The sequence below is a fragment of the Lissotriton helveticus genome, chromosome 4_1 (assembly GCF_964261635.1).
Source record: "Lissotriton helveticus chromosome 4_1, aLisHel1.1, whole genome shotgun sequence".
Taxonomy (NCBI): Eukaryota; Metazoa; Chordata; class Amphibia; order Caudata; family Salamandridae; genus Lissotriton; species Lissotriton helveticus.
In genome coordinates this window covers 1,714,030,353-1,714,056,664 of record NC_136063.1, presented here as the reverse complement: position 1 = coordinate 1,714,056,664, position 26,312 = coordinate 1,714,030,353, and the positions used below count along the sequence as shown (strand labels likewise).

The 26,312-nt window shown below is 47.3% G+C and overlaps 2 protein-coding genes across 4 annotated transcripts in view; one reads left to right on the top strand and one right to left on the bottom strand.

The window, feature by feature from the left end:
* The window catches only part of DNAAF6 (dynein axonemal assembly factor 6), a 184,439-nt gene extending 178,278 nt beyond the window's left edge, over positions 1 to 6,161 (bottom strand). The window contains exon 1 of one of the 2 annotated variants that reach the window (XM_078688387.1): positions 6,014 to 6,161. The gene's annotated coding sequence lies outside the window, so the exon portion shown is untranslated. The remainder of the gene's footprint in view (positions 1 to 6,013) is intronic. The other variant, XM_078688388.1, reaches the window with a different exon arrangement.
* An 82-nt stretch (positions 6,162 to 6,243) lies between these two features.
* The window catches only part of LOC144829333 (nuclear pore glycoprotein p62-like), a 277,355-nt gene continuing 257,286 nt past the window's right edge, over positions 6,244 to 26,312 (top strand). Inside the window, exons 1-2 of one of the 2 annotated variants that reach the window (XM_078688386.1) lie at positions 6,244 to 6,420; positions 13,394 to 13,688. In XM_078688386.1, the coding sequence (XP_078544512.1) occupies positions 13,405 to 13,688 (284 nt within the window). In that variant the 5' untranslated portion in view covers positions 6,244 to 6,420; positions 13,394 to 13,404. Of the gene's footprint in view, positions 6,421 to 6,643; positions 6,990 to 13,393; positions 13,689 to 26,312 lie in introns of those variants that run through there. The other variant, XM_078688385.1, reaches the window with a different exon arrangement.

The following is a 26,312-nucleotide window of genomic DNA, read 5'->3' as shown; positions in this document are numbered from 1 at the left end:
CAGTGTCGGGCTTCGACGGAGGTGAAGGGGAGATTGTTCCAGGTCTTGGCTGCGAGGTAGGAGAAGGACCTTCCACCTGCTCTGGTCCTGTAGAAGCATGGGACTGTGACTAGGGAGAGGTAGCCTGAGCTGAGGTTTCTCTTGAGGGTATGGAAGGAGATGCAGTCATTGAGGTATTGGGGTCCGTCTTGTGGAGGGCCTTGTAGGCATGCATGAGCAACATGAAAGCTATTTTTCTTTCGACGGGGAGCCAGTGTACATCGCTGCGTTGTTTGTGGAGGATTTTTGTTGTTGATTCCGGTGTAGAGGACATTGCCGTAGTTCAGTCTGCTGGTGAAGAGTGCGTGAGTGACCGTTTTCCTGGAGTGGGGGGGGGGGTTCCACTTGAATGTCTTGCGTAGTGTGTGGAGGGTGTTGAAGCATACGAAGGAGACGGCGTTGATCTGGCGATTCATGGTGAGTGTTGAGTCTAGTATGATGCAGAGGTTACGTACATGGTCTGTTGTGGTGGGTATGTTTCTGAGGGCAGGGGGCCACGAGGTGGGGTCTCATGCAAAAGGGGTGGAGCAGAGTATGAGGACTTCTGTTTTCTCCAAGTTGAGTTTCAGGCCACTGTTCCTAATCCAGGTTGCCACAGCTTTCATCCCTTCTGGGAAGTTGTACCTGAGGACTTCTGTTTTCTCCAAGTTGAGTTTCAGGCCACTGTTCCTAATCCAGGTTGCCACAGCTTTCATCCCTTCTGGGAAGTTGTACCTGGTGATGCCGGGTTCCTTAGTGAAGGAAGAGGATGAGTTGGGTGTCATCAGCGTAGGAGACTATGTTGAGCGTGTGGTTTCTAACGAAGGTTGCGAGGGGGGCCATTTAGATGTTGAAGGGGGTGGGGCTGAGGAAGGATTCTTGGAGTACTCTGCATCTGATCTCTGTCAGTTCTGAGAGGAATGGCGGGAGCATATTCTCTGTGTTCTGCCTGTAAGGAATGATCAAAACCAGTCTAGGGCCTTTCCTTAAATGCCGGTGTAGTGAAGTCCGGCAGCTAATGTGTGGTGTCGAAGGCTGCTGATAGGTCCAAGAAGATGAGGGCTGCCATTTGGCCTTAGTCGAGGAGGGCGCAGATGTCAGTAGTGGCGAGGAGGGCGGTCTCCGTGCTGTGGTTGCTGCGGAATCCAGAATAAGAGGTGTCTGTGATGTTGCTGGTTTCGATGAAGTGTACTAGCTGGGTGTTGACGGCTTTTCGATGATCTTGGCTACAAAGGGAGCATTGAGATGGGCCTGAAGTTCTCGAGGTCCGTTGAGTCTGCGGAGGGCTTCTTTAGGAGGGGGTTGACTTTGACGTGTTTTCAGTGGTCAGGGAATGTGGAGGTCACGAAGGAGAAGTTAAAGGTTCGCCGTAGCTCGGTGTGATGGCTTTGGCGTCCCTGTGGAAGATGTGCGGGGGCAGGGGTCAAAAGGTACTCTTAACGGCCTTTAGGGTGTCTTCTATCATGAGTGGAGTCCAGGTAAGAAGGGTCTGTAGGGTGGTGTCGTTGGGGTTTGGGCGGTGCAGAGGTCTTTGTCGTTGAAGTTGTCGTAGAGCGTCTTGATCTTGAGGTGAAAGAAGGAGTAGCATTTGTTGCAGAGGTCTTGGGAGGGAGGGAAGTCAGTTGTTTCGCTGTTGGGCTTGGCAAATTCCTGAATGATGGTGAAGAGTTCCTTGCAGTTATGGGCGTTGGAGAGGATTCTGTCTTGGAGTACGTTTTTCTTTGTGGATTTGATGAGGTGGTGGTGTGCTGTAGTGGCTGTTTTGTAGGCAGAAAATGCTTCAGGAGTTTTGCTGTTTCTCCATGTCTTTTCCCGTCGTCAGCAGGAGCGTTTGGATTCTTGGAGTGCTGTGGTGAACCAGTTAGCTTTCTTGTTATGCCGCCTCATGGTGTTCTGGAGGGGAGCAAGTGTGTTGGCCCTGTTGGCAATCCATTGGTGGAGGTTGCTTGCCGCAGTGTTGGCGTCTGTCGTAGTTGGGGTGGAGTGCAGGTGAGGACGGAGGTGATGTGTTCTTTGGAGACTTTGTTCCAGATTCTGCGTGGACGGCGGCGCATGTGCTTGTGTGCGGTGGGTTTAGTAAAGGAGAAATGGATGAGTGGTGATCAGTCCAGAGCAGGTCTGTGGTGTGGCTGAAGAAGTTGTTTCCTCCTGCCAAGATGGGGTCGAGTGTGTCCTCCGCTGAGTGAGTGGGAGGGGAGACATGTTGCTTCAGCCCTATGTTGGTAAGATTCTCTAAGAGGGCGGTGGTGTTGGGATCGCTGTGGTTGTCCAGGTGGACGTTCAGGTCTTCGAGTAGTATATAGTCTGTGGAGGCTCTCCTAGGGTCTGATTTCCATGGACGGTAATTTCTGACCGGGCAATGAGAGAGATGTGAACGCTAATAGAACATACCACTTCTCCATTGCATGCCACCCACAAACCAAAGGGTTGATGGGAACTCTGTCAGAGGACCTCAGGATGAAGTGGGATCTTCTCCTGCCATGTCTCGTTTGCCTATCGATGGATTCCACAGAAGTGAGTAGGGTTCAGTCCATTTGCATTTCTGTATTGACACACAAGGAAGGGTCCACTAGCCTTAGGAAGAGAAGGTTGGGAAGGAACCCCAGAGTCTCCATAGAAGAATGTGGGGGTCTATGTGATTGGACTAAGGACGCTGGTGGTGCAATACATGAGTCAAACAAAGGAAAACCTTCAGGCTAGCAAAGCACTGATTAAGGAATGGTATGACCCGAAACTATGCTCACTGGGTATCAGGAAGGTCAGATGGTGTGCCACAGCCTTTGTCCCAGGGCTTTAGTGGACAAATGGAATGGGCCTTACAAATTAGGTCAGAAAATGTCTGAGGTAAACTACTTGGTGGACATAGGTGCCACAGGGGAACCCAAGAAGGTGTTCCATGTGAACAGGCTGAAGTCTTACCTGCGGAGAGACTATAAAGTGAATGTCATGGCTATGGCAGAGGAAGTTGAGGAAGACAGTGAGCCTCTTTGTGACTTGTTGCATAGTGACATGAAGAATGGCACTATGTAAGCGGTTCAGTTAGACCCAGAGATAACGCCCGAGCAAAACAGAGTGTAGAGCGGTTTGGGGATGGTTTGCCAACCTCTTCTCACTGACTCCAGGGTTGACAACTATCTGCTTGCAAGACAGATAATGTGGCAGTTTTCGAGTGAAGGGCAGAATGAACAGAATGTCTGACAAGATTCAGGGATGCATTTAAAGTGGAAGTTGACAAAATGTTGGACCTGGGAGTCATTGAGAGATCTTGTAGTCCTAGATCTAGTCCTCTGGTTCTAGTACCAAGGAAAGGGTCTACTGACTTGCAGTTCAGTGTGGACTACAGGGCCCTCAGTGAGGTACCCTAAACGAATGCCTATTCCAATCCCAAGAACGGATGATCATGTGGATCCTTTAAGTGCTGCAAAGGTCTTGAGCACCTTGGATCTGACCAGTAGATATTGGCAGATTGCTTTGGCACCAAATGCTAAGGAAAAGACTGCACTTTCTATGCCAGAGTGGCTCTTTCAGTTTAAAATGATGCCCTTTGGGTTGAAGAATGATCCTGCCACTTCTCAGCACTTGGCGAACCATGTTCTTGCAGGGTTGAAAAAATTCTGTGTGGCCTGCTTGGATGATATTGCAGTGTCAGCAATTCATAAAGCCATCATCTGAGGCACCTTGGACAGGTGTTGACTAGGATACAAGAGATGAAATTGTACCAGGAGAGGAAACTGATCATCACAGCAAGTGTCAGGTGGGGCAGTCCTCTGTATTGTATCGTGGACATAAGGTGTGGAACAGGAAGATTCCTCCATTGGGTGTCAAGATTCAGTCTGTGATGGAGTGGGAGGTACCTACTACCCAGACTGAAGTGAGGGCCTTTTGAGGACTCATCAGTTATTACAGGAACTTTGTTGCCAACTATGATGTACAGTTGCCCCATTGACTACTTTGGCCTCTACAAAGCAGCCCAAGAAGGGAATATAGACTGCAGAGTGTCAAACGGCATTTGAGGAACTGAAGAAGGAAGTATGCACTGCACCAGTTCTGAAAGCACCTGACTACAGCCAGGCTTTTGTTGTACAGACGGATGCCTCTGACAAAGGAGTTGAAGTGGTGTTAGCGCGACTGGATGACAAAGGTAGAGAGCGCCCAGTAAATTTTATTAGTAGGAGATTATGACCCAGGGAGCAGACCTGGGTGGCTATTGAGAAGGAGTGCTTTGCCATAGTGTGGGGCTTGGGTAAGTTCCACCCATATTTGTTTAGCACTAAGTTTCATAAGCCACTGAAATGGTTGAAGGCTATGAACGCAGAGAATCCCAATAAGTTGAGATGGTCTTTTTCTTTGCAAGGGTTAGACTTTGCAGTGGAACACAGAGCTGGATTTAGCCAAAGGAATGCTGGCAGACTTTACAGCTGGATTTACTGCACTGACCACCCAACCTCTCCAGGTTAGGAGTGTTCTGATCTTGGAGGTGTATCCGTTAGGATGGAACAGTCCTCTGCATGGTTAAAAAGTGTACCCCTGCCTGAGTGCCCCAGTTATCTGTTGTACGGATCCCTAATGCTGATTTTTTGTCATAGGTAAATTCAGATCATGGGGGTACGCCACAATATAGGCCTGTCTGACTGATTAAGGTCTTATTGGGCTGGAAGGCCCCCCATGCCTTCACCAAGAGTTAAGCAGCACAAGCGGTGGTAGCAGCATACTCTGTAGTCATCATCAGCAATTAAGATATTCTTTTTACCATGTATCAAAGGATTGAGAACTACAGGCTCATTCACCTTTTTAAAAGTTCTGCTGCTGTGTGCTTAACTCACTTAACTCACCCTCGGCCTACATCAGGTAGATGAGGTGTGCTGCACAGCTCAATGACTGTGCGCTGGATGTATGCGTGTCTAGGAAGGGTAAGGTACAGGGATAGAGAAGAACTGTATTGCACTTTCAGCAACACCAAGCTTTGATGCTTCCTCGTTTAAAAAAACTAAAAAAGCATGCTTCTGTGTTGCACTTTCAGCCACACCAAGCTCTAAAGCTTCCTCGTTTTACGCTGCACTGTGTGGAATTCACCACCTTACATTTACTGTACTGTGCGGTATTGTCCATTGCACCTTGTCGTGTTCTTCATGTATTAATTGTACACTCTACTGTGTGGTACCTATGCTCCATACATACTTTTCACGCACCTTACTTTATTACGTGTGGTGTTTGCCCACATCTTTCTTCTCAACCTGTTTTGAGGGAAATTTTACTGCTTCATGTGGTCTTTCTCCATGCCTTCCAGTCGTGAAGATTCCTAAGCAACGCCATCCTGGACGTTGGCTTCTTCACGACTGGACGGCTCCGGTTGTGGGTGCTTTGCTGTATTTCAATAAACCTGCACTTCAGCTTCAATCAAGCTTGTACTGTCTTCAATTGGTTGGCACATGTACTGGGTTGGGTGCATGTATGCCAGAGAGGAATGCCATACATGACATATGTAGTGCTCTGCAGAGCGTGTGCAATAAAAGTATGTGCTTGGTGCATGTGTGCTTGCATGAAGTACAATACATAAAGGGTGAAGTGGTGTGCAGCTAGCAAATGTTGAGTGTATGTGCTATCAGTGTGTATGTTTGTCCATTAAAAACCCTGGTACAATGCACAATGTGAAAAATGATGACAATTGTACCGTTAGGCCACTATTTTTCGGGGGGGGGGGGCTTCATGAACAATCCCAAAACATATGTATGGAAAACCATCCCTATTATACAATCGAGGTGAAGAGTGGGGAAGAGTAACGAACGGTTTGGTGGTTTTCAAAGTTGGGTTTTCAAACTTTGCTGTGGCAAAGGGCAATAAAGACCCTATTCCCTCCTCCCAAAACCACTCGAGGAAGTAGCGTTCCCACTGTACGATTCGGTGTATTTACCTCACCTCTGTGAGTCTGAAAAGCTATCCAGAGAATAATGGGGGAAAAACACACGGTGTTCTTCGACTTTTTATCTATATTCACCTGAAATTCTTTTCCGTTGTGTAACCTTACAAGAGCTGACGGTTGACTGTAGCAACCCTCCTGTCCTTTGCCGAGTTCTCCTACGTTTCGCTTCTCCGGTGAAAATGCTATCCGCTTTGCATGCAGGCGCAGCAACTGCTTGCCTAACATAAACTTCGAGCGCGTTTATCCGTCTCCATGGTACCAGCGGAAGCACCAACCATTGATGTCATCATAAAGGCAAGACTGCCGTCCTGCAGATTCATGCTCCGCCCACAGAACAGACATGGCTGACATCTTAGAAAGTTTCTTCAGTAATCTGTATTTACATTGGGAAGAGGAAAAACAAATCGACAGGAAAATAATGTAATCCGGATATACATAACTATCAGCTGCAATCACATTATTATACTAGTTATGTATACTTGGTAACGTATTTCATTTTATTTTTACAATATTCCATTGGTGGATAGAAGGCGGGAATATGGAACAGTTAACGCAAAATATTTCTCTTAAGAAAGTAAAATATGTTCGGGAGTAAGTGCCTCGGAATAGAAACTCAAGGAGTGAGAGGGTTAGAACACTACGTGTAGAAATGGCTGCCACATATCAATACATCGCCCTTGCACAAGAGCGCGAAAGGCCATGTCTGGGCTACTAAATTCAACCATTTTAGGAACAGGCATCAGAGTTTTCCGCGTCTAAAATATATTTCTTTTTACGTTAACGATTGTCTCTGCCACTAAATTTTCAGTTAAATGCATTCTGTCAGAAGAGCGCAAAGTGTCTCTATAGCACGAGGTGCTCTGTTTGAAACATAAGGTTAGGCATTGCGAAGACGACTTCGCCGTGACTCACAGCCTGCACTTCGGTTTGCGTATGCGCATGCGTGGTGTTAGGAGACTGCGCACAGTCTCCTCTTCGTACGGCGCGCGCAATCATACCGGGTATAGGATATAGAGCAGGCTTGTCAAGTGTCTAAACTGAGGTGCAGCAGGTAAGTGATGATTTTAGAGTTGTTTCCGTGTGTTTGTTTAGTTGGCGGTGATTGAATTAACAAATTGTTGGCTGTTATTGCCTTCTTGCATACTGTACCGGTATTCTGTCTGCTCCTGCAACTTACCGATTTGCTCTAGTGCTGATTAACCGTGTTCATTTGCCTAATTTCCACATTTTAGTGGAATAGGTGGTGACGTATTGCTTCTGGTAACGTCACGTTTTCTCTCATGTAGGGTCTTGTAACTCTAGACAATCATGTTTACTTTCATTTAACTGTAAAGCATGGCATAGACCCTGAAATATCAATCTCGAAGATCATTGCACATAAAGCATACATGCCAACATTTCAGAAGAGCAAAGTGGGAGATTTAAAAAAAAAAAAAATCAGGAGAATGGGGCCATGAATCGGGTTACTGTCATGTATGGGCTTTGGAAGTGTGCTGCTGCATGATCGGACATTTGAAACGCAAACACACGTTCTTTTCTTACCTTTTAGAAGCATGGAGCGCAATGGCAGGCAGAGAGAGGGGGATGCAAGTGTTGTGCACTGGCCTGGCAGGTTGCTGGCAGTGCATGCACCACACCCAACTCCCCCTCACCCCACCCCCATACCCACATACCCCCCTGTGGCAGCCCGGACTGAAAAAGCTTCCCCTGCACACACACAGCTGCCCTCCCCCCCTCAGTACTTCACAGGTCTTTAAAAGACCATTCCCTTGTTAATGACACTTTGTTGGTTTTTCACCCCTTCTAGAGCCCCTGCATTGCAACTCTGACTATTGCTGGAAGAATTAGCACATTACACAATACCAAGCCCTGTCAGCTGAATCCCCTGAGGAATCGGGTTTTTGCTTGCAGGAATCGGGAGGCTGGAGCCTAGCCTTGAAATCGGTAGTCTCACGCCTGAAACGGGAGGGTTGACATGTCTGCATAAAGATCTTTTTTAAAGGGAGAATGCTTCCTGGGATTCGATGGAGCGTACCTGACGCAGCTCTGTTCACAATAAATATCTATTTAGATTGTGGAGTGGCAGAATGCGTTTCAAAGATAATTATGGATGGAAGAGCAGTTGCAACTGTGGATATTGTAAAGTTCTGGGCCCTAGGGCCACATGAGAAATAAAGGGCAACGCAAGCACTCCTAAAGGGTACTAAACTGGCCCAGGGGCCCGGCACTTGTGCCCGTCCCTTTTATTAGCTGGCTTCATGTCACTTGTGATGCCTGTGTTGGATGGGGGTGAGGCCTGTCCTCTGTTAGTGGCTGGATAATGCTACCAGTCCAGCAGGACTCTACTACATCCCTCTCAAAGATTAACAAAAAACAACAAGCATTTGCAGTGCAATAGGTCACGCAGTAGTGAAAGTTAGTGCTATTGGTGTTGGAAATGAAAATGTTTTATAGTTATTTTTTTTTTTTAGTAATTTTTTTTAGTACATTTTTTGTTTTGTTTGCAGTGACGTGATTATTTGACATCTTTAAAAAGATCGGAAGGAAAGAGAATGGAAATAAAACAGTAGAAAAGTAGGGGGTGTTAGGAGTAATAACTTATACCCTCCACAGAAGCAAAACCTCGAAAGCATATCACTCCCAGCAATAGGTCAGGACAAGAATTTCCAGAAGTGTGGTTGGAGCTACCCTCATAGCCAATGAGAGAAAAAGAAATGACAAACTATGCAATTTAAACTTATTGACAAACCTGGCATTGTAACAAGCATGTTTTTGTAGATTTGACACTGTTCTTAGGCTTCTCACAGTCATCTTTAAAAAGTAGATTGAGTGCATTGACACCTACAAATTGTAATCCAAAGCGCATAAGACACGTTTTCGCAGTTATTTCAAGACCGCACCTTTTTTGTCAAATCATTGATCCCTTCTGTGACAGGACAATTTGCTTGCGAAATATTTATCTTTGCAAATCCAGAAAAATGCCCCTATCACATTAATAACGGACTGTAGCTAGTTGTCTTGATGCTGATTGTTGTGACTTGAATTGGTACAGTATGTCCTTTTCCCTAGTTCCCTGTTCCCTGCTGCTCAGCCAGAATGAATGTGGTGCAGTGAAATGCTGGAGTGCTCCGTGATGTAATGGAATGCTTGAGTGTCTGGTGTGGTTGAGTGTCAGTTGGAGTGTGTGGGCGGAGCAGCAAGGATGCTGCTCCTGGTGGGGCTATATTCTGCTTACTGGCTACTTACCAACCTGTAGCTAAGACTTAATAAACCTACTTCTGGAGCCTATTTTACTGGCTACTGGACTACTTGATTACAAGCACCCAACATCGTTTACAACATGTATCTTTCAATCTTTTGTCTAAAAACAGTTGGTTATTGGCTGGAAGCTCGAAGGAGCCCTTGTTTGAAGGCCTCTTTGTTTAAGGTAGTTATTTTGAGAAGAGACCATTATCGAAGGAGTTGTTGCTACCTCTAGCTGGAAATTCTGCAGAGCTATTAATACGTGTGTGTTCTTGCATAGATGAGCATGACACAAGTCTGCCAGTGATCATGCTAGAGTACATGACTTTGCAGCCTTGATACAATCTTGCATGTTCGGGAGGGTGAAAGTGAGTGGTTGTTGTCATGATTTCTTTAATAGTGAATTGAGAAGCACTATTGGAATTGTGATTGAGCAATGGAGAGGGAAGCAGGGGGTCTAAAATCATTTGGAAATAGATTAACAGAAATATTTGCGGAAAAAGCAATATGTAAAGCCACAATGTATATAGAGAAATCATACGAATTAAGCAAGCAAATAGGGCATCATATTGCTATCCGCACCAGACAACAAAACACTGTAAATACAATCAAAGAGATTAAAGATCATAATATTCTTAGCAAGACCCAGAAGAGATTAGGTTAGAATTTCCGAAATACTATCAAGATTTGTATAAAGAGACCATTAAGGATCAAGAATTAATCAAGGAATATCTAGATCAAGTTATAACGACCCAACTTCCACAATTAGACCAGGATAATCTAGCGGCAACACCTCGATGGGTAGAAATCCTATTATCCATTAACAGTTTAGCCCCTGGGAAAGCAGCTGGGATGGATGGAATACCTGCAGAATTCCATGTTAAATTCCACAAATCACTAAAAGAAATTTTATCGGACCTAATGATACAAATCTTCCTAGGGGGCAAACCACCAAAATCATGAGCACGAGCCAAAATCGTGGTCTTTCCAAAGAAAAACAAGGACCCAAGAGAATTGGGATCCTATCGCCCGATTACATTAATCAATTGCGACTCTAAAATCTACGATAAACTATTAGCTAGTCGATTAGCTCCAATTATACACAAGATCATATCAGTCCGACAACATGAATTTGTTCCCGGCAGATCCACGCCAGTTCATGTACAAAGGGTAATTACACTCTTTGACATAGCAGAAGTAACAGGAGACCCTATGGCGCTTATACACTTGGATGCGGAAAAGGCCTTCGATAGCTGTCCATAGATATTGCCAGGAGACCCTATGTCAAAGAGTGGAATAGGGGAACAATTCATAAACGATATATGCAGCTTACCATATCCCAGAAGCTGTTGTCATGATAAACGGCGGTATGTCGGGTAAGATTGATGTGACCAGAGGGACGAGGCAGGGGTGTCCGTGCTCCCCCTTATTGTTTGCGATATTTATCGATACATTTATTCGCAAGCTTGAGACCAATCAGAATATAGCACCCATTAAAACCCCAAATGGAATTACCAAGACTTTGTCATACGTGGATGACATCGCGATTGCCACAAGTAACCCCAACGAAGCCGTCAGAATGATGGAAGAAGAGGCTAGGAGCTTTGGAGAGATCTCTAGGTACAAATTAAATCAGTGCAAAACCCAGATAATTATAAATAATAAAACAAACTACAAAGATGAAAGGATAGTTGAAAACGCTGTATATCTGGGTGTCAACATTACCTCCAATTTAGACCAACTAGTGAAAATTAATATAGACCCACTCTTGAAACAAACAACGAGGAATCTTAGTAAATTCCATAATTTACATCTAACCTTAATAGGTAGATGTAATGTTATTAAAATGATATTTTTTCCGAAATTTTTATATTTTTTTAGAACTATATGCCTAAATTTTGACCAACAAATATTCAAGGAAGTTGATAATATATTCTCTTGCTTTATTTGGGGATATATAAGATCTTCTGACCACTTCTGAAATATAGTAAGGTCCTACTGGCCCCAAATAGGAATCTGGCACAAGAGGGGTGGTTCCAACTCCACAAGAACTTATTCTTGGAACCAAAGCAGGCGAACATTTGTGGCGACTGACCTACGATAGTCACTTCAAAAAAGTCAGTTTCAAAACACTAGCCGACATCTACAGCTCCTGGAAACATATTCGCAAACTGCTTGGAATTGGAAGGTATTCCTATTACACGAGCCTCTGCAGAAACAACAACCTACCAGAGATATTCAATGACATATGTTTGAAAAGATGGGCTAACACAGGGATCACCCGATGTGGTGCCTTCTTTTCGCCTACAGGCTTGAAGTCATTCGAAGAATTAAAAAATTAGTATGGGTTAGAACACAGAGATTTCTTCAAATATCTGTAAATTAGAGACTTTTTAATGAAAAAAAGGGGGGGGGGAGCAGAATTTCAGAAAATTCAGACAATCGATGCAATCAACCGAAACAATACAGTAAAATTGGGGAAATCTATAATAATTTAGTTTCCACACTGCCATATGATATGGATAAACACACCATAAAATGGAAAATTAAATATAAATGAGGATAGAATTCAGCGGGCATTCCTGCTCTCACAATCGCTACTAATGTCACCCAAACTACAATAACAATATTATAAAACCTTTTTTCAATGATATTATACACCATATCAAATAGCTAAATGGAGTACTGGCAAAGGTACCCAGTGCTCTAGATGTTCACTACAGGAGGCTGATATAATACATATATTCGCCACATGTGACACGCTAAGTCTCATTAGACGTGAAATCTCTACCTTTCTATCAGGAATCTGGAATTCAAGAATTTAAATCTCAATAGGGGAAAGAATGCTAGGAGTTGACGGGGGTATCAGGCCAAAGGGAATTCAGGAACTCCTCTTCATTTCCATGGATGTTTACAGAATTTGTTTAGCATCTAGGTGGTTGGACGCAAACCCTCCGACCTTCCAGCAATGGCGGGCAAGACTCCTAGCCACATTTAGCTTAGAGAAAGCTATATATAGGAGGAAGGGATTAAAAAGGAAAAAAAAGGGCTTTGAAAATTGGGATCCCCTTATACAGTGGATGCAACACCATGAATCATAAAGTATAATGTCTTATCTCTGAAATGATATTAATGTGACTGCAATATGAGGTAATATGTTGGTGATACCTGACTATATATCTAGAAGATGTATTCTCTTTTTCTTTTTTCTCATATATAATTTGAAAAATGTGACCGGATGGGTGGGGGGCTAGGGGGGTGGGGTCGAGGGGGAGGGACGTTTTGTTGTTGTAAAAATACCTCAATAAAGAATTGTTTTAAAATAAAAAAGATATATGGGATCCATTTTTAAGAGCTTCCTATTGGTATCTCTTGTAGTAAACTCTGTGTACTCTTTAGGGCAGAAAATCCTAATCAAGATGATTTCTCTTAATGCCTAATGCATCCATCCGCTGCAAAGAGTGTCATGAACGTAAATTTGAATTCCTAAATGGCATATTTTAAATTTATTTTGTGCAGTAAATTGCGTCCCATTCAGTGGCGTAGAAATTGACACACGTTATTAAGCCCCAAGAAGCAATTCTGTCTGTATTGTATTTTAAGTGCATTAGTGTAATTTTTCACCTATGATATATTTTCATACCATATTAAGTGTATCAATGGAAGCCTTGCTGATGGAATAGAAGGGAAGTTCTACTCCCTTGCAACTGACTTAATTGAACAGAGGCTTATTGATGTCTCAGCATTGAGAGACTCTACCTTTGATCTACAACCACTGTATCAATGAAACATTGGCAGGAAAAAACGTCTCTTACTAGTCCTACATATTAAAGAAGGAGAAGAACCTGAAATGGTGCTAATGTCTCAATTGTATAAAAGTAACATCCATTTGAATGAAACATGGTACGGAATTATATTTACAGAGCATGACTGTGAAGTATTATCAGTGTATTGCAATTTCTGTTGGTGTACAACCTTGATAAGGCGAGAAGATGATGGTCCAATCTAGATTTCCCGGAGTATGCAATTACGGACATTGAGGAAGGTAGTTCATGCTTGAAGGCTCTCTTGATGCACAGCATTTCATTGTTCCACACAGAAAAAGTAGCGGAGCTGTTTACGATCTGGTGAAATCTTAAGGAAAATATCAGATTGAATAATTTTTCGGATTTTTATTTCAGATGTTTCTTAACTGTTACTTTCTTTCCCCAGAGTCGTGCAACATGAGTGGATTCAATTTTGGTGGTACAGGGGGCACAGGTGGAGGCTTTAGTTTTGGTACTCCAAAGACAACGGCCCCTGCTGCTACAGGGGGCTTTTCCTTTGCTCCATCTGGTACCTCTGGGGGGATCAGTTTTGGAACACCGACACAGAATGCTACCACATCTCAACCAGCGAGTCTTTTCTCTATGGCTGCTCCTGCTGCAGCCGCACCAAACCCTGGTTTCAGTTTCAGCACTCCAGCGACGTCTACACCAGCTTCAACAGGAGGAGGATTTTCTTTTGGGTAAGAACTGCAAATGTTGCAGGTGAAGAACTAAATGTTTTCATTGGCATTTTGATCCACTGAGAGAGAATATGAATGTGCTCACCCAAACCCTTGAAGTGAATACTTTGGCGATATTCTCTAGTCTGTTCTCTATCCATCAGAATGGTTACGTTTAGAGAATTTTTTTTCCTTCATTATGCTGTAACCACTGAAATACGTTTTAAATGTTTTCCAGGCACAAAGTTTGACATTCTAAACAGATGACTATATTAGAACTTTAAAAATGGACCCTTTTTATCTTCGGTCTGGCACAGTGATGATACAGTTAGCTTTCTCTCGTCCTAAGCGTATTGTTGTTCTCTAAAGAGAAACTTGCTGTTCTTAATCAATATTTTAAAAAAGCGAAGTTTTGGTAGATACAATAGTGTTAGCTAGTATGACTGATCGAGGTTTCCAACTCATAATCAAAAACTGAAGGTAGGAGAGATGTCAGTTTAGCTGCGGTTTTCCACATCAAAGTTTGCAGTAATGTTTTGTATATGGGATGTATTTCACAATTCACATTTCCTAACAGTTGATCATTTTAAGGTCACGCTATCATCATCATCATGTTTCCTTTATTTGGGTTCCATAGAACCATAAAATGTACACTGGAAAACATTTAATATCAATACAAATTCATTTTTAAAGAATAGCATTACTCATTAAAAAGCAGGCTGGTATAACAAATACAATCCACAAAACCATGTCTCATCATATTTCCCAAACAATAAATGTTATATATAATGAAAGTCAAAGGAACATCGTAGCTAAAAAGAGACCTCCACAAAAACAAATAAAATCATTTACAAAGATTAAAATTGTAACAGACGTAATCAGATCATAGACTATCACAAATAAAATAGACTCACAAGACGGTGAATGTGCAATAAGTAAACCTGACTATTTAGAATGTACCTTCGACCTAATATGCCATACTGCCGACAGATATCTCGAAATTGAGTACACAGCACGGTCTTTAGTGTTGGCTTTACATACCCGAAGAGCTGTGTGGCGGTCACTAAAACCTAATTAGTTTTACAAAGAGGAATGATCCAGCACGATCAGGGTTTGGCATAGGCCTTTTTCATCCAGGAGCAAGTAAATGTAGGGCATTGGTAAAATACGAATTCTAAATTTTACGTAGAGGGGACGTGCAGGGGGATTTATCACCATATTATCATACTCGAATACACACTTGAAAAACAAGAAGGAGACTACCACGGAACGTCTGGATGCTGCAGAAAGCTTACTTCCAATAACAAAGTCCGAAAAGGAAATTTTTAATTTATCCCGGGCGCCTTGCGGTAATGCAAAGAGCTGCAGCCAAAAACCTTCCAAGCCCAACTTAAATTACCAAGTTTTTATATATACAAGCCATGGTGTCTTCCCAACATGGGGATCATCTAATATAACTAACTCTAACCATAAAAGTCATGGATATTTGTAAACAAAAATATAATATTCAACACACGTTGTTAATCCTTGTAGAAGAATATACAAAAAGTATGTTTTCTCTCGAAAACGGAAAAAACACAGTATCCAATCGTTACTCCAAAGTTTTCACTGTTGGTTTAATCTGTATATTGACACTTCCAACAGAAATCAGCCAACACGTGTTTCATCGTAAGAGACTTTTTCAAGGCAGTATTATAATTCTGATCTTCATTATCTTTCAGTAGTTGTTGTAAAACACCATGAAACGCCATGTATAATGGCTGGAATAATGTTGCTGCTCCAAGTCTTTCAGAATAAGTAAAATCTATCAGGGTGCCCTATATGGATTTGTGTTTCGGGTTACTTTGACGGGAATATCGACGAGGGATCTTACCACAGATTTCCTCAACATTTCCTTAATACTGTGGCTGGTTGTAGCAGCTCAACTATGATTTGAGGATCGACTTTCATATTTGAGATCGGTTTGATGTGAGATTGATTTTGTATGGACCCGAGCATGGACTTGAACATGGATTTATGACCGATAGACTCTATTTTGTTTCGAAATACTTGTATCACCCAATTAGTTCCAGCCACTGTATATGACTTGAACCCTGAATCAAAACTGATACCGATTGTTAGTATGTGTAGCAGCCAGCCATTGCGCCACCTCTTTTTTCCTATGGGCCGGAGTTGCTCCCATCATTCTCCTCTGCAAGAGTCTGGAGATATGACAGAATGATGTCCGAGTTGGAGGCTATGGGTTATTTGTGTAACCATGGGGCATCCAACCTGTGCAACGCTACATTTACTGCTCGTGCCAAAACAAGGAAGGACTGCATCCATGCCTCAAGTGAAGGGGGCTCGGGTGACTTCCACCTATGAGTGATGAGGTATTGTGCCATCCGGAAGCCCAAATTGAGAAACCTGGAGGATACCCATATCTGTTTGGCCCTGGGGATCAAACCCAGTGTGCATGTTTCCCATTTATGTAATGCGGGGCGCTCTGTGCAAGACGATATCTGGGTTGTGGCACCCTGCCAGTAAGTATGACAAGAGGGGCAAAACAACAGCATATGGAGCAGATCTTCATCTACCAGGGCACTACGGGGACAGGCAGCATCTACTTGGTGGAATTAGCGGTTGATTTTGGCAGAGGCGAGGTAGGCCCTTACAATATAAAACTCTATCAGGCGGAACCTTGTATTGCACAGTACATTAGTGGGGCTCCCCAGTATAACAGCCCATTCCCCATCTCCGCATGGTCTGGTTAGGTCGTTTCCAAGTGAACATACAGGTTTGCTTGTGAAGGTGCAGTGTGGGTGTGCAATGATGCCTACCCAGTCCCAAAGCTTGCAGATATTGTACTTCTAAGTGGGTCGGTGGCTCATTAGTTAAGTCGCCCCACGCATGAGTCAGTCGTCAGTTGTGAGTTTGCTGCCTAGCATCTATAAAAGCGAGCAGCAGGCATCTGCACAGGTACCATCAGTAAGGACACAAGGGCGGTAACTATTACAGATAGTTGCATGGTATCATAGGCCCAATGCTTGATGTTGTGCATCGTCGAGGGAGTGCTATATGTGCTGCAAGACCTTAATTGGTGGGCCTTCTTACATACACCACTATATCTCAGGGGAGCGGAGCAAAAGGAGCAGCCCAGCGATGTGAAGTGCCCGTATGTTTGCTTAACACCAACAAGGGCAGTCAGGTACTTCCAGGAGGCAGGGCAGGATCACGACAAAGTAGGAGTGGTGTTATTGAAGGATAGGGAGGTGCGCGTGGGCCCAGAGCAGACGACGACCCACAAGTCAATCTTCTTTTGCAGCATGTTCTAATTAACAGCTTGTGTGGGGCGTGGCCAAGATGGCGACCTGCTAGGACGTGTCCCGCTCGGCTCCCCGGCCCTGAACCCCGATCTGCCCTACCACTAGCCTGCAAACCCCCCAAATCATCGGCGCTTTACCCTGCTGAGCAGCACTGACCAGCGGCGTCCAACGAGAGGTCTCTGGCGACTGCAACGACCGCCGAAATCATGCTCTGCCTACCACGGCTGCAACGCCTCGGGGAGAAGAAAGCGGCGGCCGCAGACCTGCACTGCCTGATAGGACTCCCGTGGGAGCCCCGGGGGGTCTGCCGCCGCCCACACACGGGCAGAGTGCTGCCCGCGACAACCGGCGCCACCAGAGATCTGCCGCACACACACAGCCCCAGCGGAGTACCTGCCCTGCGGGAGCCGGGGACAGCCGGCCCTGGAACAGCCTGGTGGCTGCCGCGAAACTCAAGGCCCCGGCTTCGGGCCTACACAACGCGGAGGAATGGAGACCAGCAGGAACCCTGCCTCATCAGGAGCCATTGCAGTGAGCCTTGCAACATAGCTATCGCCGGACATTTAGCGAGCGGTCCCTGCCACAGCACTGACCCACCCGGGGACCCCACGCCCGACCACGTGCCGCCCGACCACACGGGACTCGAGGCCCCGGCTTCGGGCCTAGGCGAGACGGAGAGGCGGGAATCAGCAGCGACCCTGGCCAGCCGGGAACCATCGCGGTGAGCCGTGCGGCGCAGTGAGTGGACTCTGCCGCAGCTTTGCCTGGGGGACCCCGCGCCCGACCTCGCGCCACCCGCCTCCACTGGACCCGGGGCCCCGGGCACGGACTCGACTGGGCCTGACTGACTGCAAACCCGGGGGGACTATACCCGCCAAGCAAGTGAGGAGTGAGCAGCCACCTGTGAGTGTCCCTATTCGACTGGGAGCCGAAGCGTCCCACCAAGCAACACCGGACGACGTGGCTGATCGCACCCGGGACTCCACAAAGGCATTTCCAGCACGTTCCCCACGGCGGGGCCCCCCCTGGGAGCCGCCCACCCTATAGACTCGGCCTCAACCCCACTCCTACCTGGCCGCCCTGCCACCTGGAGATGCCCCCCCCCCCCCTGGTCGAGGACACCTGGCGGTGGCACCATGGCCAACACGAGCCGCAGGGGAGTTCGTACCATCAATGACATGTTGGCGAAAAGCGCGACGAAAGGGGAGAAGACCCAGACGTCCCCGTCGTCATCCGTGTCGGCGGCCACTCCGGAGAAAGGGAGCAGGGAGGCCCCTATCACAAAAGCCTTCCTGGAGGCGCTATTCAACACCTTGCGGGAGGACTTCCAGGCGTTGAAACAGGACTTGGCAGGCGAGCAGCGAGAACTCCGCCGTGACATGGACGGCCTGGGGGAACGGGTGGCAGTGATGGAAGAATCGGGCCAGGTCCGTTGCGAAGAGCTGGAATCACTGCAGCAGGAGGTCCTCCGCCTCCGAGACCAACAGGTGGACCTTCAAGCACACGCGGAGGATCTCGAAAACCGCTCCCGGCGGAACAACATACGAGTCCGGGGAGTGCCTTTGAAAGCGGAGGGGAACAGCGTTACCAGCTACCTACAGGACCTGTTCAGGGAGATCCTTGGTGAACCTGCCGACTTCACCATTCGCATAGACAGAGCACACAGAGTGGGTCTGGCACGGCGCGCGTCGGCCCCCCTCCGGACATCCTGGCCTATCTCCCGGACTTCCCTCTCAAAGAAAGGTTTCTGAGTGAAGCCCGTCGGAAACAACCTCTCCGTTTCCGAGATAACCCTGTAGCGTTATTTAAGGACCTCTCTGCGATTACGCTTCAGAAACGACGGAACTTCCGGGTGGCCACAACATTTCTGTGAGAGAAAGGGGTGCCCTACTCCTCGGGTCACCCATTCCGACTGATTTTCAAATGGGAAGGGTCCCTCCACCAGCTTCGCTCGCTCCGGGACACGTGTGACCTGCTGGGGCTTGATCTGCCAGAAGATGAGCGAGTGGGGGACACCTCCCCGCGACCCACGCGAGAGGGAGCATCACCGAGTTCCCGGGAGGGTTGGCACCAAGTTCGGAGGCGACGCTCTCCCAAAAAGAACCTGAGTCCGGCCCCGTTGACTGTAGCCTTGGAGCACACGGCGGCCATTCAAGAGGTGGTCAGGGATATAACGGCTCCACCCTGAAGTACCACTGTGTGGGGATTTGCCTTCATAGCTATGCAATCTCGAGGGCGGGGGGCCACGGGGGTCGCCACACACTCCTCCATTTTGAGACTCTACGGGCCCGAATTGACTTCGCCCGGGACTATGGTTCCAAGTTTGGGCTTCTCAGTTGGGGGTGGGGGTGGGAGGGGCGGGTCAGTCGGGGGTTGCTGGGGGGAGGGGAGGGGCGAGGGGGAGGAAAGGGGGGAAGGGGCGGGGGAATTGGGGAGGAGGGGGACGTTGAGGTTGGGTTTTTTGGGGGTCGGGGTTGGTTGCTGTGGGGGGGTACTCCTTGTCCATCTATTTCAGGCGCTTCCCAGAGGAGCTCTTTTGTTTTTGTTCCTTGCACATCATTCACAGCTCCAGAATCACCCGGTTGACCAATGCCACACACCAAGCTTAAAGTTCTCTCCCTGAATGTGAGGGGCCTTAATAATCCCATTAAGCGTCGGGCGGTCATGTCCCTCTTAGAGCACACATCAGCTGACATTTGCCTCCTACAGGAGACACACCTCCTTCCCAAAGACCAGCATAGTCTTAAATCCTGGGCCTTCCCTACACAGCTTGTTTCATCATCCTCCAAGAAAGCAGCAGGGGTGGCAATCTTGGTGTCTAAGTCATTTACAGGCAAGGTTCTGCAGCGAGAGGCAGAAATCAAGGGGAGATTGTTGGTACACCGCTTCCTCCTAGCAGGGCAGACGTTAATAGAGGGTTCAATATATGCACCTAACGAGGGGCAGGAAACATTTCTCAAAACAGCACTAGCAGCGGCCACAGCAAACACGGAGCGCCGGCTCCTACTAGGGGGAGACCTTAACTTAGTCTTTCCTAACACACATGATCGCTCATGCCAACGGTGGGGTCAGGTTGGGGCCCTCTCCAGCGCCAGCCAAGCTTACTTGTATGATCTTGACCTGACTGACCTCTGGAGGCATATCCACCCACGCAGCACCGCCTACACCTATCATTCCGGGGCCCACAAATCATACGCCAGGCTGGACTACTTCCTATGCTCCTCACCACTGGTAGCGCAGGCGCTGGAGATGGACATCTTACTGGCCTCGCTCTCAGACCACTCCCCAATAGTGACCACGTTCCTCATGCCAGCAACACCGACCCCCGCGCCGACATTGGAGCCTCCGAGAGGCCCTCCTTCATACTCCCTCAACAGTGGAGCGGATCAAAACCGCTATCGCACAATTCTTGACCCACAATCACAATACCGACACCTCGAGAGCCACTCAGTGGGCAACCCTGAAGGCGGTCCTGCGCGGCGAGTTTATATCTATAGCCGTGGCCAATATCAAAGACAGGGCGCAGAAGAGGGCCGAAATCACGCAATGAGTGTCAGAACTGGAGCAAATTCACCAGCGCATGGGGGCAACTATGCACCGAGAGGAAAATGCTAGCTGCGCTAGATCAAGACGCCGCGGAGTATGCAGCTCTACGCCTCAAGCAGGCGTACTACTCAGGGGGTGACCGATGCGGCCGGCTCTTGGCGAGCAAGCTACGGGAACAGCGCCTAAAAGCAGGGGGTGAGGGCCGTACGGGCAGAGGGGGGAGGCCTTGTCACAGACGATGCGGCGATGGCCGAAGCTTTCGGGAAATTCTACGAATCCCTCTACACTGGGGACTTCCTTGACTTGCAAGCAGGCCAGACTTACCTGCAGGAGGCATGTCTCCCGTCTCTGAATTTGGCACAGGCGGATCTCCTGGACAGGCCAATTGGCCTGGAAGAGTTGATCTCCGCGATTTCCCGCCTGAAGCTTGGGAAATCCCCTGGCCTAGATGGCTACCCCGCAAGTTTTTACAAAACATTTTGCCACCAGGTAGCCCCCCTCCTGCGGGACCTTTTCAATTCCTTCGACCAGCTTGGCGCGATCCCAGCAGAACTCCTGGAGGCGTCGATCTCAGTCATCCCAAAACCGGGCAGGGACACGACCCGTTGCGGATCGTATCGTCCGATCTCGCTATTGAATTTCGACTTCAAACTCGACACGGGTATTCTAGCGGGCAGACTACCCCCCTACATGCAACAACTAGTGGAGCCAGACCAGGCAGGTTTTATACCCCAGCGACAGACCAGTGGCAATACCAGACGTGTCCTCCACCTCATCGAGGCTGGATCTCGCGCACGTCCATACTGTATGCTTCTCACGATGGACGCTGAAAAAGCGTTCAATAGGGTGCACTGGCCCTACCTGGAACAGGTCCTGCATCATTTTGGCTTCGGGGAGGTCCTCTGCACCCACATTCTGAACTGCTATAGACAACCTAACGCCAGGGTACGCGTCAATGGGCATACCTCCTCCCGCTTCCCGATTGGAAGAGGGACCAGGCAGGGTTGCCCCCTTTCCCCCATCTTGTTTGCCTTCGACATGGAGCCGCTGGCGCAAAGGGTTAGGCAACGCGGCCTCATCAAGGGCATTAAATTTGGAGGTGATATCCACAAAATGAGTCTCTACGCAGACGACATCTTACTCTCCCTTACCGAGCCGGTTCAATCGCTTCGGGCGCTTTGTATTGAACTCCATAGCTTTGCGCTCGCCTCCGGGTTTAAAATCAACACGGAGAAATCGATTGCCCTTAATATCTCCTTATCACCTGACACCCTCTCCGAAGTACGAGCAGAACACGATGTGCAGTGGTCCGACTCTACAGTCCCCTATCTGGGAGTCCTCCTGGGTCCCACCATCCCCACTACGGTAGAAGCGAACTATACCAGACTCCGCATGCAGCTCCGTGAAGAACTCCGGAGATGGAAACTTCACTCCCTCTCCTGGTTGGGGAGGATAGCGCCACCAAAATGACCCTGCTCCCACAGATTCTTTATCTGTTCCAAACCCTCCCCCCTGCGACCGCCTCACGGCTGGATCCAACAGATGCAGTCCGAGCTGACACGCTATATATGGCAGGGCCGTCGGCCACGCTTTAAGCAAGCCATTGCAGTCCTCCCACTGGGTCACGGCGGGGTAGGGATACCAGACCCAGTGCTCCAACTCTACTTCTACGCGGCACAACTCCGGAGCCTGGTGGAGTGGTATCAGCCGGAGTCGGGCAAGCACTGGCTTTTTCAAGACCAGGCAGTGGCAGGTAAGCCCCTACAGGGGATCCCCTTTCTCCCTAGGCGCCATTGGCCGCCTAATCTTTATGCCTCCCACATCACAGGCACGGTCATGAAAGTGTGGGACCGCGTTGCGTCCAAGCATGACCTGTCTTCCTTCCCCTCCCCTCTAATGCTGCTCTTTGACAATCCCGACTTCACCCCGGGCCTAGATCCGAAAGCATTTACGAATTGGCGCCGTTCCCCCTGCAGAGAACTGGGGCACCTCTTCAATTTGGAAGGAATCCTTTCCTTCTCGCAGCTGAAAGAGGCTACGGCATCTCAGAGGACGACCGACTAGCCTACCTGCAGGTTCGACACTGGGCACTCCACCCTGATGTTAAACCCGGAGCGCAACGGCTTCTTACCCCCTATGAGAAGTGGCTTCTTACTCGCACCTCCGAGAAAAAGTTGATCTCTGGCCTATACCAACACCTCCTCCTCATGAACATACATACATATAACGCAGGCAGATGCCGATGGGAGCGGGAACTAGGCAGAACCCTCACACACAAGGAATGGAGTGGTATATACCACAGGGCACGACACTCTGCATACCACACCGGATTGACCGAAACCCTAACCAAGGTGGCCACCTACTGGTACCTTACACCTGCACGCCTTCATCAAGCTGACCCACACATTAGCGACCGCTGTTGGAGAGGGTGCGGAGAACTGGGCACATTGGAACACCTGCTCTGGAGCTGCGATCGCATACAAGGGTATTGGGACACGATAATAGATGAAATTGATTCCCACCTGGATACTCAACTTCCCCGATTTCCTGCTTACATCCTACTGGGGCTGCCCAACACCCTGATGTATCCCCTGAATTCCCGGAGGGGTCGCCTCATAGCGATTTGCATTGGGAGCAGCCACACAAAACATCCTAGCACATTGGAGGACCCCGCAGGCTTCCCCACACACAGGCTGGTTACACAGTTTATGGATGGTGCTTGGCATGGAGAAGCTGTCCCTGGTACGGGCCGGCCGGGGAGACGAATTCCCAGAGTTGTGGCGTCCCTTCCTAACACTGCTCACAGGGGAGTTCCGTGAACTGAGCTGCCCCAGATACTTACGCCTTCTCAGGCTGGCCGACACTCCAATCCCGGAATCAAGGGCAACCAAGGGCGCGCGACACCACAAACACTGATGCTTCTATCATACTTCCTATTTTTTGGCCACAATGGACTTTTTCCTTTAGATGGGTGGACAGGGAGGGAGGGAGGGAGGAAGGGAGGGTGGTGGGACCCACTGTTTTGTGTTTACAGATATAGACGGCCTACATTGCTGCCCGCTCTGGCAGGCACTGGATGTACTTATCGCCTTCACAATAACACTTGCCTTGCTAAACTTGTTTAACAGAATACGGCCCTATTGTCTTGTTCTTTGTGAAAACTCAATGAAAGATTTAAACCATAATTAACAGCTTGTATACACTGGAGCAAAATTTGACACCTTATCTGCTTCAGTTATAGAATGTATATGTTCGAAGCATGTGTGCTGTTGATACACATGCTTTGCATACTCATGCTATCTAGTGTTGGTTTCGGATTTTCACAAGTCGTTTTTCTTCGGACGAAGTCTTTTCCAGCCACAAGGTAAGGTGACTCCTCCTTTACGTGATATTGCGCAGGGCATCGACTCCATTGAAAGAGTGCTGTCTGTCAGTTTTGGACTTGGTTTGCAGCGCTCTGTTTTGAAACCATCCTTCGGGTTCCCCTCAGTGCACAATCCACTGTACGCTCAACGGTATTGTTTTCACTATTTTCTGTGTATCTAATCTATCGGGGAAACTCCATCTGCTGTTGAAGACTCCGTGGGTGGCCTTCGGGCCTAGCCGCGTCGGTTGACTTCTACTCTGTCCGTACTAGCCAGCCTTCTGCCGATGGAACAGACTTTGTTTCAATTTTGTCCTTGGTGCCACTCCAAGTCCCCTTGCACCGACCTGCATAAAGTCTGCAACTTGTGCCTCTCACTGGAGCACAAAGAAGATGATTGTGAGGCTTGTTGGTCATTTCGATCGAAAAAGACTCAGCGAGATCGTCCAACAAAGAGCCATTCAGCAACAAAACATACAACATACTTTGGATATCTTTGGAGAAGAATCCAAAAATGAAGAGGTCGAAGTGTCGGTAGCGGAAGAGGAGGAAGTATTCTCTATCCCAGAATTGGATTCCGAGCTGGAAATCGAGTTGGAGTCCGAAGACGTTCCACCGGGACAGGATACCGTGAGTACTAAAGCCCCTTTACACCCCAAACTCTATTCGACCAAACAAAAGGCTTCGGGACCACCTCTGCCTTCGGGCCATAGTTGGAACCGAGACAATGTTTCCAACGCCCCACCCTCGGGCCCGGCACCGATCCAACCAGTCAAACCTTCCGGCTTGGGACTGAGTCAAGGAAAGCCGTCTTCGGAGCCAAAACCTTCTGCTCCGGAAGACTAGTCCGTTTCGATATCACAACCTTCCACTTTGAAGGACAAAAAAGACCAGTCCGGTTTGCCACCAAAACCTTTGGTGCTGAAATCTAAAGATGCCCTTCCAAAGTCTCCAGAACCGATCCTAGAATTTATGAAAGAAAAGCTAGACCCTAAGCCGAAGAAACTTTACATCAATCCCGATGCTGGACATATTTTGGCAAAAACACTTTCCAAAAGGAAAGTTAGCTTAGAAGACCCTAGCTATAAAATTCCTCTCAAGAAAAAAAAGGGCATGGCTACAAGTTCAATTTACCCTAATCCTCAAACCCCTCCACCATCTTCACCACTACCACCATTACCAGGCTCCGATCCTTTACACATAACACCTCAGGGGTCTTCACATACACAGTGATGATGATAACGCTGACAATAGTCTTTTACCAGCAGACCCATGGAATGACTATAATGTTGATGCACCCATGTAAATAATCCAGATTTATATCCTGCAAAGCCATCACCCCCAGATGATAATATAGCTTATCAAGAGCTGATTTCAAGTGCAGCAGCTTACCATGGGGTTACATTATATGAAGAGTCTTAAGAAAAATAAATTTTATTTGAGACACTAGGTTCTACACATAGGACAAGTCAGAGTATACCTATGTTAAAAGGCATGATGAGACATGCCGATGCTATCTTTAAAGACCCTGTTCGTGCCAGCATATTAACAACCAGGGTTGACAAATATAAACCTCCACCATCTGATCCCATTTTTTAAGGAACAGTTGCCTTTAGACTCTCTAGTAGTCTCTAATGCTCGTAAGTGAGCAAATTCACAAACTTCTGCAGAGGCACCTCCCCATAAAGAGTCTAAATTGATAGATGCATCCGGTAAGCGAGTAGCTGCTCAAGCCGCTAACCAATGGTGTAGTGCCAAGACCCAAGACCTACTAGCCAGGTATGATAGAGCCCACTGGGCTGAAATGGAAGACCTAATTCAACACCTCCTAGAGGAACATAAGAAAAGAGCACAGGAATTGGTACAAGAAGGTAAACTCCTATCTAATTCATCCATTAGATGTGCTTTAGATGTTGCTAACTCTGCAGCAAGGGGAATTAACACCAGCATTCTCTTACGACGACATGCATGACTTAAAATTTCAGATTTTAACCCAGAAGCTCAGCAGTCTATTCTGAACACCCCTTTTAACAAACAATATCTTTTTGGGCCTCAAGTAGATGATGCCCTAGAAAAATCAAAACATACACAATGTGGCGAAGTATATGGGAGCGCTTCAGTCCCCATCAAACATATGCTCATTTCGCTGCTCATTTTATAGAAGGTCCAAAAGTGCGTTCTCGGACCCTAATACTTCCTCCTATAATTCAAACACACAACCCTCTCACTCTAGAGGTTTCTATAGAGGAGGATACAGAGGAAACAATTTCAAAGGTAGGGGTAAAAGTATGCCAACGCCTAACTCCCCTTCCACTAATAAACAGTGACTCGCCTACATTTCTCCCCGATCGTTTCACACATGTCGGGGGGAAGACTTCACCTTTTTCTCCCCATTTGGCAGTCTATCACATCAGACAAATGGGTGCTAGA